The sequence below is a fragment of the Hyperolius riggenbachi genome, chromosome 5 (genome assembly GCF_040937935.1).
Source record: "Hyperolius riggenbachi isolate aHypRig1 chromosome 5, aHypRig1.pri, whole genome shotgun sequence".
Classification (NCBI taxonomy): Eukaryota; Metazoa; Chordata; class Amphibia; order Anura; family Hyperoliidae; genus Hyperolius; species Hyperolius riggenbachi.
The window spans coordinates 84,761,577-84,778,438 of record NC_090650.1 but is presented as its reverse complement, the minus strand read 5'-3'; the positions used below and the strand labels follow the sequence as shown (position 1 = coordinate 84,778,438).

General features: G+C 44.5%; 1 protein-coding gene across 1 annotated transcript; it reads right to left on the bottom strand.

The window, feature by feature from the left end:
- Positions 1-2,363: 2,363 nt before the first annotated feature.
- On the bottom strand, positions 2,364-16,582 carry MYD88 (MYD88 innate immune signal transduction adaptor). Its single transcript, XM_068235943.1, has 6 exons — positions 16,430-16,582; positions 9,993-10,437; positions 8,534-8,653; positions 6,794-6,974; positions 5,064-5,155; positions 2,364-4,343 (listed from the first exon to the last, which is right to left on the bottom strand). Exons 2-6 carry the CDS (start codon positions 10,303-10,305, stop codon positions 4,141-4,143), a joined length of 909 nt encoding a protein of 302 aa, XP_068092044.1. The 5' UTR covers positions 10,306-10,437; positions 16,430-16,582; the 3' UTR covers positions 2,364-4,140.
- Between the last annotated feature and the right edge of the window lie 280 nt (positions 16,583-16,862).

The following is a 16,862-nucleotide window of genomic DNA, read 5'->3' as shown; positions in this document are numbered from 1 at the left end:
ACACTGATCTCTTGGTCAGCTTGAGATTTGCTGTTTATATAAATTGAGCGGCCCCAGTAAATTGGATACCAAAAAAAATTTGGGGAGACCTTACATATGGGTTTCTAAAACCCTACCTTATTTGTATACTTATATTAGACATAGGTCTTCACATGACCAATCAATTGATTATCTATCTGCACCACACATGAACCACACTGTGTGCGCAGATGTATCAATTGCTTGCGGGCCTTAAACTCAGATACCTAGATCTGCAAAAAACTCCCACAAAAAAGAGTTTACACCAGGCCTCGCTTTGTCATGTATCAAAAAACTTTATTGTAGAAAAATTTACAGCAATCACAAACTGACTCAGAAGAAATCTAATAAAATCTTAAAAACACTCGGATCCCAAGGATTAGCTCAGCAGTCCCTGCATCCACACATACTTCACATCCAACCATCCATGGCATTCATCCAGTGAGAATTAGCGCTAAATGCATAAAGTGTGGCCACACATCTCTGGGGAACCTAATTGCTTCACTGTTTGCTTTAAGGAGCCACTTCTGTCAGTACAGCTTGTCTAAGCCTCATCCTACACTAACCTACACTGCCAGTGTTTAATTGGGTCATATGGACAATTCCAAAACGAATGTTAATGCAAGCTGTGCAGATCTTGAGGGATATAGTCCATTGCATGCAGGTTTGCAAAAGTCACAGTTTAGCCAGATAGTAGCATTGCGCAGCACAACAGTCCATCAATCATCAGCTGAGAGTGCAGTTTACAGAATCAGTAGGTTGACAGGTAGTTAGAGCACAAGCGTGTGTAAAGCCAGCAAAGCATCAGCAGCATGACAGCATGACATATACTCCATCTTGTTAAACGGGGATTTGCGCCCCTATGTCTTACGTGTCCCAGTCGGCTTGTGTTGGACCTGAGCTTGTGAACTTGTCAGCATACAAGGTTCGCATCCGCTATACCATCTCACTGGTAATAGTGAAGAGCCATTCGCGCTCGGTCAGCGCACCCGCATAGCAGCGGTGACGGTGGTGGAAACGCTCTCGGAGCGGTGTGGAATCAAAGCAATGGACGAGGCCGGCCTCCTGTGGCTCCTCCCACCTACATGTTTCGCCCAATGGGCTTCATCAGGGTGTGGCTTAAGGAGAAGAGGGCTGGTCAGTCCTTTTTATATTCAGGCAGCGATCACCTGACCTGTTCAGAAGCGCCATCTTTGTTACTGGCAGAGATGCCCAGACTTCAGTAATGCCTTTATACATGCTTTCCGCAGGTTTCAGGGTATGTAGCAAACTTCACATATATGATATGATAGAAGGATGACCCATATCTATACTTTATATTTTCTTTTCAGGATTTTTTTAATTAATTATACAAGCAGGTGGCTCATGCTATGCTCGTGCACATGACAGAAGTAAACGCACCCTCCTGTCACACGTTTCCGTCATGCCGCCACACAAGTTTCCTCCATCCCACCATCCAGGGTGGCTGGACACAGCACTGTTTACACACAACGCATCTGAATACCCATAACCAGGCATGGCACAGCTATAGTGAATCGGATGCAAATTCGCAACAGCACAGGTGCGGCGTCCGATTGGAAAATGGATGCGGCATCCCTGTGGCAGACCCCCCCCCCATCTATATAACGCACCATTTGCAACTAATTGCACCACCTTTGACACAGGAGGAGATCAGGATCCAAACCCTGCTGCTGGAACCAGTTACCTATTCAGTAAGGAGTCCTTGGGCAAGACTCTCTAACATTGCAGTGTGGCCTACTAAGCATGCCCAAAGTGGCTGCAGCACTCAAATACTTGAGTACAAATGTTAACATTATTATTTGTGACCTTCAGTGCAGACACTGCACTGCAGCAACTCTAAATAGTGCTGGTCTCATGAATAATCACGAGTGCTTACTCGTGATTCAAATGAGGCTTAATTGCCACAGGTGTGCGGCTGGATGATAAAGGGTTATTTACCCATAATGCCACCGTCCTGCCTGCGCTTCAAACAGCTTGCACGCGTCCTATTGGTCACGTTGCAAGCCTCACTACGTGCACTTCCTCCAAGCCGGAAGGAGGAAGTGCGCAGTGGTAAGGCTTGCAACGCATCCAATAGGACGTGTGCAAGCTGTTTGAAGCGCAGGCAGGACGGTGGCATTATGGGTAAATAACCGTCATCATCCAAGCGCACACCTGTGGCAATTAAGCCTCATTTGAATCACGAGTAAGCACTCGTGATTACTCATGAGCCCATCCCTGACTCTAAAACACCAAGCAGGCATAACCTGATAAAATTTTACTGGCAATTTTTATCCTGACTAAAATCCTCTAAATTTGAAAACAAAACAAAGTATCTCTTACGGTATATTAAAAAATGTATTTAGTAAAATAATCACATACGCACCATATGAAAAAAAAGAAATGGGTGCCCTATAGAAAGGCAACGTTCTTTGTATTTTCCTTAAAAATGACAACATACAAGTAAAAAAGATGAAAGAAAACTCAGCAAAGAACATACAAAACAGTTTAAAAACAAAACAAAACATAGAAGTGGTGAGAACATGGATTGCGTGATATAAACATGAGCTTCTGTGATTGGTCAGGCCCCTGGATTACAGTGATATCACCCTCCATATAAAATGAATGTGTAGCAGGAACGCAGTAGCTGCAAGTGGTGGATTAACAGCTCACAGTAGCATAATGTTAAAATAAACCTGAAGGGAAAAAAGTGTCCTAATTTTGAGTACTTACCTCAAGAGAGAAGAACCTCTGGATCCTCCAGAGACTTTTCCTGTCGCCCTCCTCCTTGCCGTTCCAGCGCTGAGACCCCTGCTAGCCCGTCAACAAGGCCTTGTTGATAGAGAATGCCTGCGTAGTGCAGGTGAGCTCTGTGGAACTTCAGGGGTTCTAGCACTGGAATGGAAGGATGGGAAGCCTCTCCTGAGGTAGTCCTAAAATTCTACCTAAGGATCTACCAGCTTCTCTCCAATATGTGAGGCCAACAGATTGTATAGATTAAAGGGCCAACAGCCTGCCTAGAACCATCCAGTGCGCCATTCTGAGCAACATGAGAAACCAGTAGGTTTGTGTAACAGTGAAGTCATTCACTAATAAGGGCCTGTCAAGTGTCCACACTCAGGCCTCTTGCACACTACATGCAATTCCGATTTTTTTATATGGTCCAATTTGTGCTTCCAATTAAATAAAGTTCTGCATGCTGCTACGTTTTTTTTAATTGGAATCAAAAATAGAATTGAAAAAAAATAAATAAAAAAAAAATCAGAATCACATGTAGTAAACTGTTAAAAATGCAGATTAAACGCATGTGCAAACATTCTATGTTGTGTGAGAGAAAAGCATTGTGGGAATCAACACAATACATTGCATTTTGATGCATTTTTTTAAATGCACACATTGAATAATTATGTGCATTTAAAAAATTGCATTATAATCGCAACTTTCATTAATAAACCCATTGTTTAATTCATTGTTTTCATTGGCTGCCAAGGGAAATTAGTCAATATTAATATTAACTCTGCTCCTGTCTTTATACCCAACAATCCCTTTCCCAATTGCTTCATGCATAACAGGAATAAAAGTGTATTTACAAGCTGACCTGAATCATGTATCTATGCTAGGAAAAGGAAACTGAGGATCCCTGAAATCAGAATAAAGTTCATTCAGACCAATGAGCTACATCCTGTCAATGTAAATCACCGCTTTGTAGATCCCCCATAAATGAGTAATGCTGGGTACACACGATGCAATTTCCTGTCCAACTGACGGGTAATCAGAGAGGAAGTTGCATCATATGTACATGTCCAAATTGCTCCTGATAGATAACGCAATAGATTTTCCCGTGATAACTTCGAAAAATCTATCCCGTTATTGAACAGGAGCAGATTGGACATGACAGAAATAATCGTCCGATTCCCTTTGATCGGAAATAGCATCGTGTGTATGCAGCATAACAGTCCCATAAACCCAAATTAAGGGATGAAGTCCACCATTTCTACAGCACAATGAAGGGGGCGGCACTGAGCGGCAGATATAAGGAGCAGCTCACTTTCACTCTGACCAAGCCCATGAAGTGGCTGCTATATAACCACTTCAGGAGCCAAGGCACAGTCTCTCATTTCTTCACAGCCCTGATGAGCTTGTCCCAGAACCAGCCCTGAATGTGGGGGTTTGCGGAGTCTTCAGAGCCCTGGCGAGCCTGTCCCAGAACCAGCTCTGTATGTGGGGGTTTGTATAGTCACACACAGTAATGAAGCGGAGGATGCTGGGAAACGGTTTCCTCATAGGTTTGTGTTTCACTGGAATAAGTCTTCTCTCACGAGCACCTGCACAGAGAAGAAATATATGATTAAGCAATGTGAAATCTTCCAGCATTGGAGATCTAAGCACAGCGTTGCCTATGAAATTGAAAATTAACTTTAGAAATGCAATAATATAATGCTTATGGATTACTGAGAATAACTGCTTCATATACATACATCTGCAGTTGAATAGCTAGTGGAGGGACTGTGTAGTCTGCCGAAAGGCAGTCCTTGCATCTCTTCAGTCTAGGAAACCGCTTCGGAAAACGGAATCACAGCCTTCCGACGAAACGCCGCAATAATCAGCCCCTCCCACTGTTCTGTCCCCGTCACAGGTTCCTCTCTCTGCCGTCCCTATGACGGCAGAACGCTGTGCGCTGGTCAGGGGCTGCTTTCATTGGCTCCTGACCCTGTCAATCAATGTAAGCCAATGGGATTGGCTTACAGTGATGACAGGGCCAGGAGCCAATGAAAACAGCACCTGACCAGTTCACAGAGCTCTTCTATTATACTGACGGCAGGGCAAGTATACTGCGGCAGGGAGAAAACGGCGAGATCTCAACTGCGTCCGTCCGCAAATGGTTAATATGCCAAATTTTGTAAGTGTTTGGACTTCTGTAGCACCTGCTCTGCATTTATAGAGTTTGGGGGGTTATTTTTTACATAAAACATGAAACATGTTAGCAGCAGGTTATATTTTTGATGGAGGAGAAACACCATGCAATTCAAGAATGTTATACATACCCGGTTGAAGACTAAGAGCAAATTTGGTCTGGAAATCACACTCTGGGCTGTCCAAATAGTCGTCAGATATGACCACCACCATCTTCCTACACCTGCAACACACACATTGCACACATCTGTTAAAGTGACACTGAAGCAAAAAAACAAAACAAAAAAACACAACAACTTATGGTATAATGAATTGAATTTGTAATACGGATAATTAATGGAACATTAGTAGCAAAGAAGAGTCATTTTTACTTTCAGTTATACAGATTTATTTTTAACATTGCATCATTCTCTAATATTTGTAGTTTAAAAACTACGCTCTGTATTTTAAACTATGAAACAGAGCAGAAGTAATGACCCTTTGAACTCTCCTGCAGTAAAACCTTAATCAAATAAGATGCTTCATATCTGCTGCTACGTGGGCCTCCCCCTTCACAAATATGGCACTGTTCACACCACACACCGTAAATACTGTAAAATGCTTCCAAGTGAATTTTGAGGTGGAAGAGACAAGCAGTTTACTTCACTAACACTGAATGGGGCCATGCTACTACACCACAGACAGCAGTTGTGCTGAGCAGTGTGCACCAGTCAGCACCACGCTACAGGTGAACCGCCCTTTCAAGTAAACCATAGACCTCGATATACAAAGATTTGATACACACCGCTGCTTCCTCTAGCCCCATAAGCACACGAGTCCCTCGCTGTCATCCCACGGTCTGCCGTAATCAGCCCCGATAACTGGTTCAGTCGCGTCAGTTGGGTCTTCTGTGCATGGGCGGACCTCCTGGACATGCGCAGTAGACCCGAACTGACACGACTGAGCTTGTTACCGGGGCTGATTGCGGCTTAACGGAGGACCATGGGAGGACGGTGAGGGACTCGGCGCTGCTTATGAGGCTGGAGGAAGCCCCGGGGAAGTAAAAAAATTATTTGTATATCGAGGTCTCTGGTACACTTTAAAGCAGAATTACACACTGTTGAATGTGTTTAGATGACTCCGATTTTGATTTATAAACTGTAATTCTATATGCACATGGAATAGTAAGAGGTAACATGGCTGGCACCGCATAACAAAGTGAAACTGCAGGCAATTCATTTTCTTTTCTAAAGGTAAATATGTACAGTATCATTTACACTGATCAATGTGATTACTTTGAGAATTTGCTGCAATTCTGAGTTTAGTTGGCCTTAAAAAAAAGATGAAGTGAGATGTAAAAAAAACAGTGCACATCAGGCTTCTTACTCAGGAGCGTAGCAATAGGGGGTGCAGAGGTAGCGACCGCATCGGGGCCCTTGGGCCAGAGGGGCCCCGAAGGGCCCTCCCTCAACTACAGTATTAGCTCTCTATTGGTCCTTTGCTCATAATTATCACTTCTATAGATACTGTGAATGGTGGTAATCACTAACAAACTGCTCCCCATCCCCTTCTTGCACCTCTGACACTGTAGTTGCCATTGGCAGGTTTTGGTGCGCAGTGGCAATTGTTATGTATAGAGTGCTTGGGGGGGCCCCACTGTAAAACTTGCATCAGGGCCCACAGCACCTTAGCTACGCCACTGTTCTTACTTCTCTACTCCCTTCTAAAATAAATGACAAAATAACGTTGCCAGAAATTTCTTTTCCATGTAGTCTTTGTCCCATATTAGTAATGCAGGTAATGGGACCATGGAGTGATGCATATGAAGGCAGAAGAATGTCACAGATTTTGTGCAGAGCTAGGAAGGCCCATGTTTACCTACCTTTTTTCTATGAGCTCACTTGTTATGGACCACAGACATGTACCAGGGAGGACGTCTCTGTCAAACACGCACAGCTTCAGGTTATGTTTAGTCTGCTCCAGCCGACAGATCATTTCCTGCACAAAGCTTATGTCCTGGGCACAATAGCAGATGAAGGCATCAAACTGCTCTGGCAGATAGCCTGCAGGTAAACAGGAGAGATGAAGCTATGAAAGCAAGAATAGGTTCCAATGCAGTCTGGAAACAGGATAGCAGAGGAAGGAGCTTGTAGTTTTGGGAAAACAATGCAAAATACACGATTGTCTGCTTACATTTTAAACCACTATTTGTTAAACTCCAGTCCAGTAAGGCAAGGTTCACACTTGCCAGATTTGCATGCAAATTCAAACTACAAGTGGGAGTGTAAGTCAATGTCAAAGTCGATTGTTTACAATAAAATGTAAGTTTCACATGCGGGGAAAACAACTCCCAACCTGCAGCATAATTTTGCATAGTGTGTTTTTTTATTGACAATCATTGAGCTACTGTGGCAAAACACATGCGTTGTAACGCAAATGAAGGGGATTAGTGTCCGAAAAAACTCGTATGGAAAAAACACATGTTTTTCCCACACAGGCAGGTGTGAAGATGGCAAAACACGTATTGATTTCTTCCCACCAATTTCCAACACTTTGGCTAAACCTAAGGCCGGTTTCACACTGCAAACTTTGATTACAAATTTGATGCACCACACCGCCCCAGTGTAAAAGTGCCCACAGGCTAGGTTCACAGTGGGAAGTTACAGCCTCAGCTATGTAGAGGGAAGGCTCTGGATCACATAGAGCACAGGTATCGAAACTCTAGTCCTCGAAGGTCATATCCATATGGAATGAGGATTGTGTTCTACATGATGGACCACATCTTTCCTGATTCTGTTCCATCAAATAACTTGAGCTGTGCCAAAAATGTGTGAGAATCTTGAAGGCTGGAGTTCAGCATCCCTGACATAGCGCCTTCTCAGTCCTCTCCCCGTGCTCTCGGTCCACCATTGGCACCCCGTGAAAAAGTTATTCAACCACCTCGTCGAAAGGCGATTTCAGGAGTCCTCGTGGAGGCTTCGGATGTACTCGTGTCCCTGAGTACTTCTGAAGAGGAGTCGGCTCGCACCAGTCTTCGGAAGCTCTTGGGAACACCGAGTGCATTCGACGTCTTTAGAAAGACACCCAAAGGTGACAAATTTGAGCAAGGGACAGCGGGGGAACAAGGGCACAGAGAGAGGACAGGAATCCTGTATGGGATCCAGAGCTTTCCCTCGACATTGGTGAGTATCTAACTTTTTTTTCCAGTTTGGCTTCATTTTGTTTTTCTTTGTTTATTGTTTAGGTAGCTTCGCATTTCCTTTACATACCACATAAAACACACTATTATAAGCAGGCTTATGTTTTGTTTTATGATGAGCAACAATGCAGAAAACGATAAAGTAATGATCTACAGCTGCTTTATATATTGGCTTCTCTAAGGAAGCATAAAAAATTCAAAAATTACAGAGCCTCTCCTGTCCGGAACATGGTTTGATTATCCATCTCTGAAAGAACACAACAAAGCTATATGATCAGTGCTGCAACTCTGCTCCCCAGCAGCTACCCAAGATTTATGCAGAAAGCAGCGCAAGCATTAATGTTGTTTATTTTACCAGTCATCAGAGTGATTGTCCGCCAATCATACTGATTAAGTATTTCTAATGAAGTCATCATTGAGTACCTGAAGGGTCGTCACGCAGTGTGATATCCTTTCCCCAGCTGCTGTCCACTGTCCCATCTTGTACTGGTGATGGCTGGCTTTGCTCTTTTTGCTTTTTCAAATACTTCTTACAGTCTTTTTCTGAAATATGGATAACACCACAATTACACAATTAACAATAACAAAAATTGCTGCATTGCTTTAGCAGCGCAAACTACATGACAGCACTGCGAGCTAAATAAACGGAGGCACGCTACACGAGGTTGTGCAGTGTAGCCTGCCTTCCTTAGTTACGTAAGCTCCTTTAAATGCCTCCCTAGTAACTTTGTTAATTACCCTAGTAGCAGCCACGCTAGTGAAGTATTGTGGTCGCAATATTTCACAACAGCGACAGGCATTTAAAGGAGCGCGTGTTGCTATGTAAGCAACGTACGTAACTAAGGAGCATGCCTCCCTTTATTTAGCTTGTGGTACGGTCATGTAGCTTGCGCCGCTATGGCAGCGCAGCTTCATAAATCAGCCACATCGTGTTCATTTACCATGCCACCAATCAGGTGGGAGTGCTGTCACCACACCGGCCAATCACAGCCGCCCGCTAACTGGTGCCGATGGTCTCCTGAGCCAATCACTGCAATGAATCAGTAGCAGTCACATCTGATAAGTCATGGCTACTGATCGAGTGTAGTGATTGGCCCAATGACGGTGCTGTGGTCCTGCCCACGAAACCATCGGCACCAGTTAACAAAAGGAGCAGCGGGATGTGACTGGCCGGTCTGGTGCCAGCACACCCACCTGATTGGTCGCGTGCCAAAGCTTCACCTCTGACTGGCCAAGGTGACAGCGAGTGTAGTGTGTGCGGACCTCTTATCTGTGGTGGTGTTGTAACATGGTACTTTCAGTGTACTGTATACTTCATGGTATAGGCCACATCGCACTTCTAATGAGTGATGAAAGACATATAGTGGGAAAGTAGCCTAACTCTACTCAAAAGTGTTTCCAACAGATGGCAAAAAGTTATGTTCACAATGAAGACCTGGCTTAAAGTGAAACTCCAACCAAGAATTGAACTTTATCCCAAATCCGTAGCTGATACCCCCTTTTACATGAGAAATCTATTCCTTTTCACAAACAGACCATCAGGGGGCTCTGTATGACTGATATTGTGGTAAAACCCCTCCCACAAGAAGCTCTGAGGAACGTGGTACTCCTTGCAATTTCCTGTCTGTGAACCTTGTTGCATTGTGGGAAATAGCAGTTTACAGCTGTTTCCAACTGCCGAAAAAAAGCATGCAGCAGCTACGTCATCTGCCAACAGTAAAAATGTCACCATGTAATAAATGTCAGAATGTAAATCAGGGATTTAAAAGTTTTTACAATGGGTAAACACTGACTAAATCATTTATACATAATTATTGTAAAAATGAAGCACTTTTTTATTACATTATTTTCACTGGAGTTCCTCTTTAAGGACCATTTATACCTATCAAAGAAGTAACATCTTTAAGATCATCCCTTTCAATCTTCTCCAGCAGCCTCAGCAGCTCCCCGACAGTGGCCTGTGAGTGCTTTTTCTGCCAGTCTTCCAGGAGGGTGAAGGTCGGGTTAGGAAATCTCTCGAAGTTCCGTATCTCCAGATAGTCATAATCCATTTCCTCTGCCAATTTAGTCCAGTTGTAAGCCACTGTTGCATCAGGGTTAAGATATAAAGACAGCCTCTGCCTGGTACTGTAGTTCAAAGCAATGAGTGGAATTGAATTGAAGCAAATATCAGCCTGATCTGATGAGGAAGCCATGTTTCCAGGCTCAGCGCACCTACAAATCCTTCTGGAAGGGCCCGTTGCCTTCAGCCCAGTCTGTACTGTACAGTAGATAATTAGCGGTGTTCACTAAATTCTCAACATTAGCTCCTTCTTCAAGAAGAATGCCTGGGAAAAATGTAGTAAGAACAAAGAAATCAAACCTAATCAGAACACTGTATGCAGAAAACAAATCTGTGAACAGCAGTTAAGTACACAACATTACATGCCTGTCTGGAGGAAACACCAGACCTCACAGTTCTCATACTGCTACTGAAAGCACAGGGATGGCAGCAAGGAATAGCAAAAACTGGAGACACCTTGTTAAAAAACAGCACCCCCATAATTGGTAATGTTAAAAGCTGCGATTAACGGCTATAAACAGTAATTTGGGTGCCCAAGTTTTATAGCCACTATTTACTGTTTACAGTTGTTAATCACGGCTTTTAACATTTCCGCCGACAGCAACAAAAATCTTGGGGATTAGGAGGCGGGTTCTGTTAAGAGTGTGGGGAGGTCCTTAGGGGTAAAGGTTAGGCAATAGGGGGGGTTAAGGTTAGGCACCAGCGTAGATTAAGGTTAGGTACCACGGGGGCAGGGGAGGGTTAGGATTTGGCACCACTGGGTGAGGGGAGAGTTATGGTGAGGCACCACCGGGGGGTCTTAGGGTTAGGCAACGGTAGAGGAAGGGTTCTGTGTGAGAGCATGTTTAGGTTATGTCATAGTAAAATATTGGTAAAGATTACCTATATTTTACTATTGTAATTTAGTAGTAAAATATTGGTAATTTTAACCAATATTCTACAAACCGCTATCTCCGGCTTCCATTTTACATATGCATGGAAATAGTACGGAGTGGGAGTGACACAGGTCCTTCTAAAAAAAATTGCATATTGTGATAAAGTTCATGATTCATCACACACAACTGAAGTAGTTCAAGTCTTTTATTGTTTTAATATTGATGATTTTGGCATACAGCTCATGAAAACCCAAAATTCCTATCTCAAAAAATTAGCATATCATGAAAAGGTTCTCTAAACGAGCTATTAACCTAATCATCTGAATCAACTAATTAACTCTAAACACCTGCAAAAGATTCCTGAGGCTTTTAAAAACTCCCAGCCTGGTTCATTACTCAAAACCGCAATCATGGGTAAGACTGCCGACCTGACTGCTGTCCAGAAGGCCATCATTGACACCCTCAAGCAAGAGGGTAAGACACAGAAAGACATTTCTGAACGAATAGGCTGTTCCCAGAGTGCTGTATCAAGGCACCTCAGTGGGAAGTCTGTGGGAAGGAAAAAGTGTGGCAGAAAACGCTGCACAATGAGAAGAGGGGACCGGACCCTGAGGAAGATTGTGGAGAAGGACCGATTCCAGACCTTGGGGGACCTGCGGAAGCAGTGGACTGAGTCTGGAGTAGAAACATCCAGAGCCACCGTGTACAGGCGTGTGCAGGAAATGGGCTACAGGTGCCGCATTCCCCAGTTCAAGCCACTTTTGAACCAGAAACAGCGGCAGGAGTGCCTGACCTGGGCTACAGGGAAGCAGCACTGGACTATTGCTCAGTGGTCCAAAGTACTTTTTTTGGATGAAAGCAACTTTTACATGTCATTCGGAAATCAAGGTGCCATAGTCTGGAGGAAGCCTGGGGAGAGGGAAATGCCAAAATGCCTGAAGTCCAGTGTCAAGTACCCACAGTCAGTGATGGTCTGGGGTGCCATGTCAGCTGCTGGTGTTGGTCCACTGTGTTTTATCAAGGGCAGGGTCAATGCAGCTAGCTATCAGGAGATTTTGGAGCACTTCATGCTTCCATCTGCTAAAAAGCTTTATGGAGATGAAGATTTCATTTTTCAGCAAGACCTGGCACCTGCACACAGTGCCAAAACCACTGGTAAATGGTTTACTGACCATGGTATTACTGTGCTCAATTGGCCTGCCAACTCTCCTGACCTGAACCCCATAGAGAATCTGTGGGATATTGTGAAGAGAAAGTTGAGAGACGCAAGACCCAACACTCCGTCATCATGAAAACCTTTGAAAGCATGGTTCTGCCCCTCCTAAAACGTTCCACTGAGGCACAGCTGGACCCATTCCAGTTTGCATACAGAGCGAACAGGTCCACCGATGACGCCATAAACATCTGCTTGGAGCTCGTTAACGAACACCTTGACAAACCAAACTCCTACGCTAGGATCCTCCTACTCGACTTCAGCTCGGCGTTTAATACCATCAGCCCCCAAATACTCCAGGATAACTTGGTTGGCCTCGGTGTCCACCCCACCCTACGCCATTGGATCACAGACTTCTTGAGCAACAGATCCCAGGCCGTCAAGCTGGACACTATCATCTCGCAGCCAAGGACCACCAACACAGGTGCCCCTCAAGGATGTGTCCTGTCCCCATTCTTATTCTCCCTATACACCAACAATTGCAGGTCCACGGGGGACTCTGTCAAAGTCATCAAGTTTGCTGATGATACAACAATAGTGGGCCTCATCTCCGGAAATGACGAGCAAGAATACCGCAAGCAGGTTGACAAAATCTGCCTCTGGTGCAGGGAAAATGGCCTAGTCCTCAATACTGCAAAAACAGTAGAGATGATCGTGGACTTTAGAAAACGTGCGGCCACCCCTCCTCCAATCTGCATCGATGGTACGGAAGTGGAAAGGGTTCCCTGCACACGCCTTCTAGGCACTACAATCTCCAAGGACCTTACTTGGAAAGCCAACACGTCCTCCACTCAGAGGAAAGCCCAGCAGAGGCTATTCTTCCTACGGCAACTGAAGAAGTTCGGGATGGCCCGGGAGCTTCTGACGAACTTCTACACAGCCACAATTGAATCTGTCCTCTGCACCTCCATCCTTGTCTGGTACGCTGGCGCCTCCGCCAGCGACAGGCACAAACTACAGAGGGTCATAAGATCAGCTGAAAAAATCATCGGGAAATCACTCCCCCCACTAGACCAACTCTACAACTCCAGACTTTGCTCCAGAGCTCTGAGGATCGTCAATGACCCGTCCCACCCAGGCTTCCGCTTCTTCCAGCGGCTCCCCCTGGGCCGGAGATTCCGATCCATCTACACCAGGACTGAAAGACACAGGAATAGCTTCTTTCCCTCAGCTGTAAACTCTTTGAACTCTACGAACTTCTTACCTGCCCCATTCAAGTAGCATTCGGTAGCACGCGACATGACTGCACTGCCGCACATCTTACACCTTACATACTTGAGCTCTAACTTGTGTCAACATGTATGGTTAATCGATGTATCTGTATTGTTTACTGTATTGTTTTTTGTACTGTATTATATTGTATGTCTTATTCCACACATAGCCCTGTACATGCCAAAACCAATTCCGGGTTCGACCCAGTCGTGCTTGGCGAAATAAATGATTCTGATTCTGGATGAGCTTAAGGCCGCTATTGATGCATCCTGGGCCTCCATAACACCTGAGCAGTGCCACAGGCTGATTGCCTCCATGCCACGCCGCATTGAAGCAGTCATTTCTGCAAAAGGATTCCCGACCAAGTATTGAGTGCATAACTGAACATAATTATATGAAGATTGACTTTTTTTGTTTTAAAAACACTTTTCTTTTATTGGTCGGATGAAATATGCTAATTTTTTGAGATAGGAATTTGGGGTTTTCATGAGCTGTATGCCAAAATCATCAATATTAAAACAATAAAAGGCGTGAACTACTTTAGTTGTGTATAATGAATCTAAAATTTATGAAAGTCTAATGTTAATCAGTACATTACAGAAAATAATGAACTTTATCACAATATGCTAAATTTGAGAAGTGTGTGTGTGTGTGTGTGTGAGAAATATCAGGAATAACAATAAAAAACAGATTTACTTACCGTTGCCCGGGGTCCCCTCCATAGCAGCTGCCAATCCGGGGAGGTCAGTGGCTATTGTGCCTGCGCCGCTTGCATTCACACACCTGTCACCAGGAGCGTTCTGAATACTGCCATCGACTGGAGTGTGACCGCGGGTCGGCAGCTGCTACAGAGGTGAGGGACACACAAGCTTCCAGGGGCTGGAGGAAGCCCCAAGTAAATTTGTTTTTTTATTATTTTGCCTGACATTTCCTTTAAGGAGACAATATTTTTGAGGGTTTTGCTGCCTCATACAACAGACAGTTTTCTGCTTCACACACACACACACACACACTTTTCAAAAAGGGCAGTACATGCTGGTCAGCTGAGCAAGCCTAAAGCCCCATCTACACGATACGATTCTTTATACGATTTGATTACGATTCTATTTACGATCCGAGTAAATCCAACATGTCCGATCAGGATTCGATTCGATTCAATTCGATTTGCCATTGCAAAACAATGGCAAATCGAATTGAATCGAATCGAATCCTGATCGGACATGTTGGATTTAATCGGATCGTAAACAGAATCGTAATCGAATCGTATAAAGAATCGTATCGTCTAGATGGGGCTTAAAGCTAGCCATTTATGTTGATAACAGCTCAATCTGACCAGCAAGCCATCAGACCAACTGAGTAGTGGTAACAGATTTTACAACACTATTCCTGATCTCAATTACCTTTAAAAAAAATCTGATCAAGAATTGACTTAACCGCTAGCTTTGTGCAATACAATGCAGTGTGGCCATCAATCGCTCACATCCCGACTCTACGAAGATTTTCTGGCATATCTTATCACAATTCTGATTAATGGACTGCCTGAAATCAGAGGTTGATTTTTTGCAAAGCAGGTTATTTCGGTGCGCGGCGCTGTGAGCACCAAAGCTGGGCGCCGTCATAGCAGCAATGCTACCTATCATTGCAACAACTCGGAGGGGGAATATTATTTAACGACATCCCGGAGCTTAGCGGCCGCAGGGAGAGCTGTCATTCGGCTCGCCCTGCGCTGAACTGCCTGGCGCTGAGACGTCGTGCACTCAATTTATTTGGCATGCAGGGAGATACCCTGAAAAAACCCCAAGTCATCTATGGCCAGCTTGAATGGCTGTAACTACCTGAGGTATGTGAGAAAAACAACCCAGGTATGACCAGCTTGAATGGCTGTCTGTGACTACCTGCATGAAAACAATAGAAACTCTGCAGGGGAAAGAAATTCAACCAGTTTCTGTATCAACACTTGCTCCAGGCAGTGTGCTGCTCATTGTCTTCCTATATTTGTCCTTCCTGGTTCTAGTGGGGGATAGTTACTCACCCAAGCCTGGCCAAACAAATACAAATCTTAAGGCCCGCACACAAGGACTGATCGTTATCGGCCGCCCCAGCCAACTTTAATCATGCGTGTGTGCCGAGCTTAAGGGCCCGTTTCCACAAGTGCTAAATTTGGCACGAATCTGCGTTTTCCTGCCGGTGAGCTCCATGGGGAAACGCTGCTCATCTTTTCAACTACTCTGCCATCCAGATCGCACTTGCCGGAGAACAGCAAAGTGCAAAATTCTGCCAGAAAGCGCCTAAATGTGAAAGGGGCCTAACTGAAGAGACCCATAGCTGCTTCTTGCTCATGGCAATATGGTCGCGACCAGTAATTTGTAAGAAATAGGTGACACAGCAGGAAACATTATCTATCCCAACAGCTGAATTAGGTTCAGTAAAGTTGTGCGAAAGCAGAGGCGGTAGCCAAAGCAAATGTCGTGCCCGAAGCCCAGAGCCCAAAGGGTCATGTTGTGCAATTTTAGGGTAAGCATTTCAGGTCCCCTACTTCTTAAAAATAAGTCCCCTCAACTAGTCTAGCACCACTTCTGTCACAGATATGTCAGATCTAAATATTGATATGATCACTCATGGATGTATGATCTGAAGTGAAAATTGTAGGGTGAGTCCCAGACTAAAAGTGACTGGCAGAATCACTCCCAAGCTGTCCCTGGTTTAAATCCTGGCCAAGACTCTGTAGGGAGTTTATAATGCTCTTTTTGCTGTTTACCTCCCCAATTCATACTGGCATGGTAATAAGCTATGGTAGAGATGTGAGCATGGAGGATGTAGTGATGGAAAGAGTTCTGAGCCGAAGTTTCATAGATCTGATGAACAGTGGCTTGTAAATATAGCAGTTTGTGGCCAGAGTGTTCCCCTCTTCACCGACCCCTCCCCCCCCCCCCCCCTTTGTCCCCAGCAAATCTTACCTCCTCCTGTAGATCAGCTCCTATGTGACACCTCACCCAGCTGTATACTCACTACACACAGAGAACTTGGCCGAGCCGGTCTCACCCACTACAAGCTGAGGGGGAGGAGGAAATACTCTTCCACTGTCCCGCAGTTAGTAAGCCAGACTCTGCTCATACTTGTTAATGTTGTTAATGATCAGACGTTACTGCACTGCATTGGTTATTGAAATTATGTTTCTGATGCACTTCAGAAAGAGTGGTGATGTATAGATTGTTTTCAAGTTTAACCCCCCCCCCGTGAGTTTGAAAGGAACAGTCCGAAAAGCAGGAAGTAAAGTGAGAAAGTTTAAGTAATGTGTGGGAAATGATGCAGATGATGATCTGTTTGTGGGAAGCAGAAAGTAGGTCCCTCCCAGGCTGTAGGTTTAGGTTACTCAATATACAGGCTCAT

Coding starts and splice junctions, on each gene's coding strand:
- MYD88 (XM_068235943.1), bottom strand. CDS start 10,305: ATGGCTTCCTCATCAGATCAGGCTGATATTTGCTTCAATTCAATTCCA. Junction 8,654..9,992: donor AGATGTTACTTCTTTGATAG/GTATAAATGGTC, acceptor TCCATATTTCAG/AAAAAGACTGTAAGAAGTAT. Junction 6,975..8,533: donor ACTGCGTGACGACCCTTCAG/GTACTCAATGAT, acceptor GTTTACCTGCAG/GCTATCTGCCAGAGCAGTTT.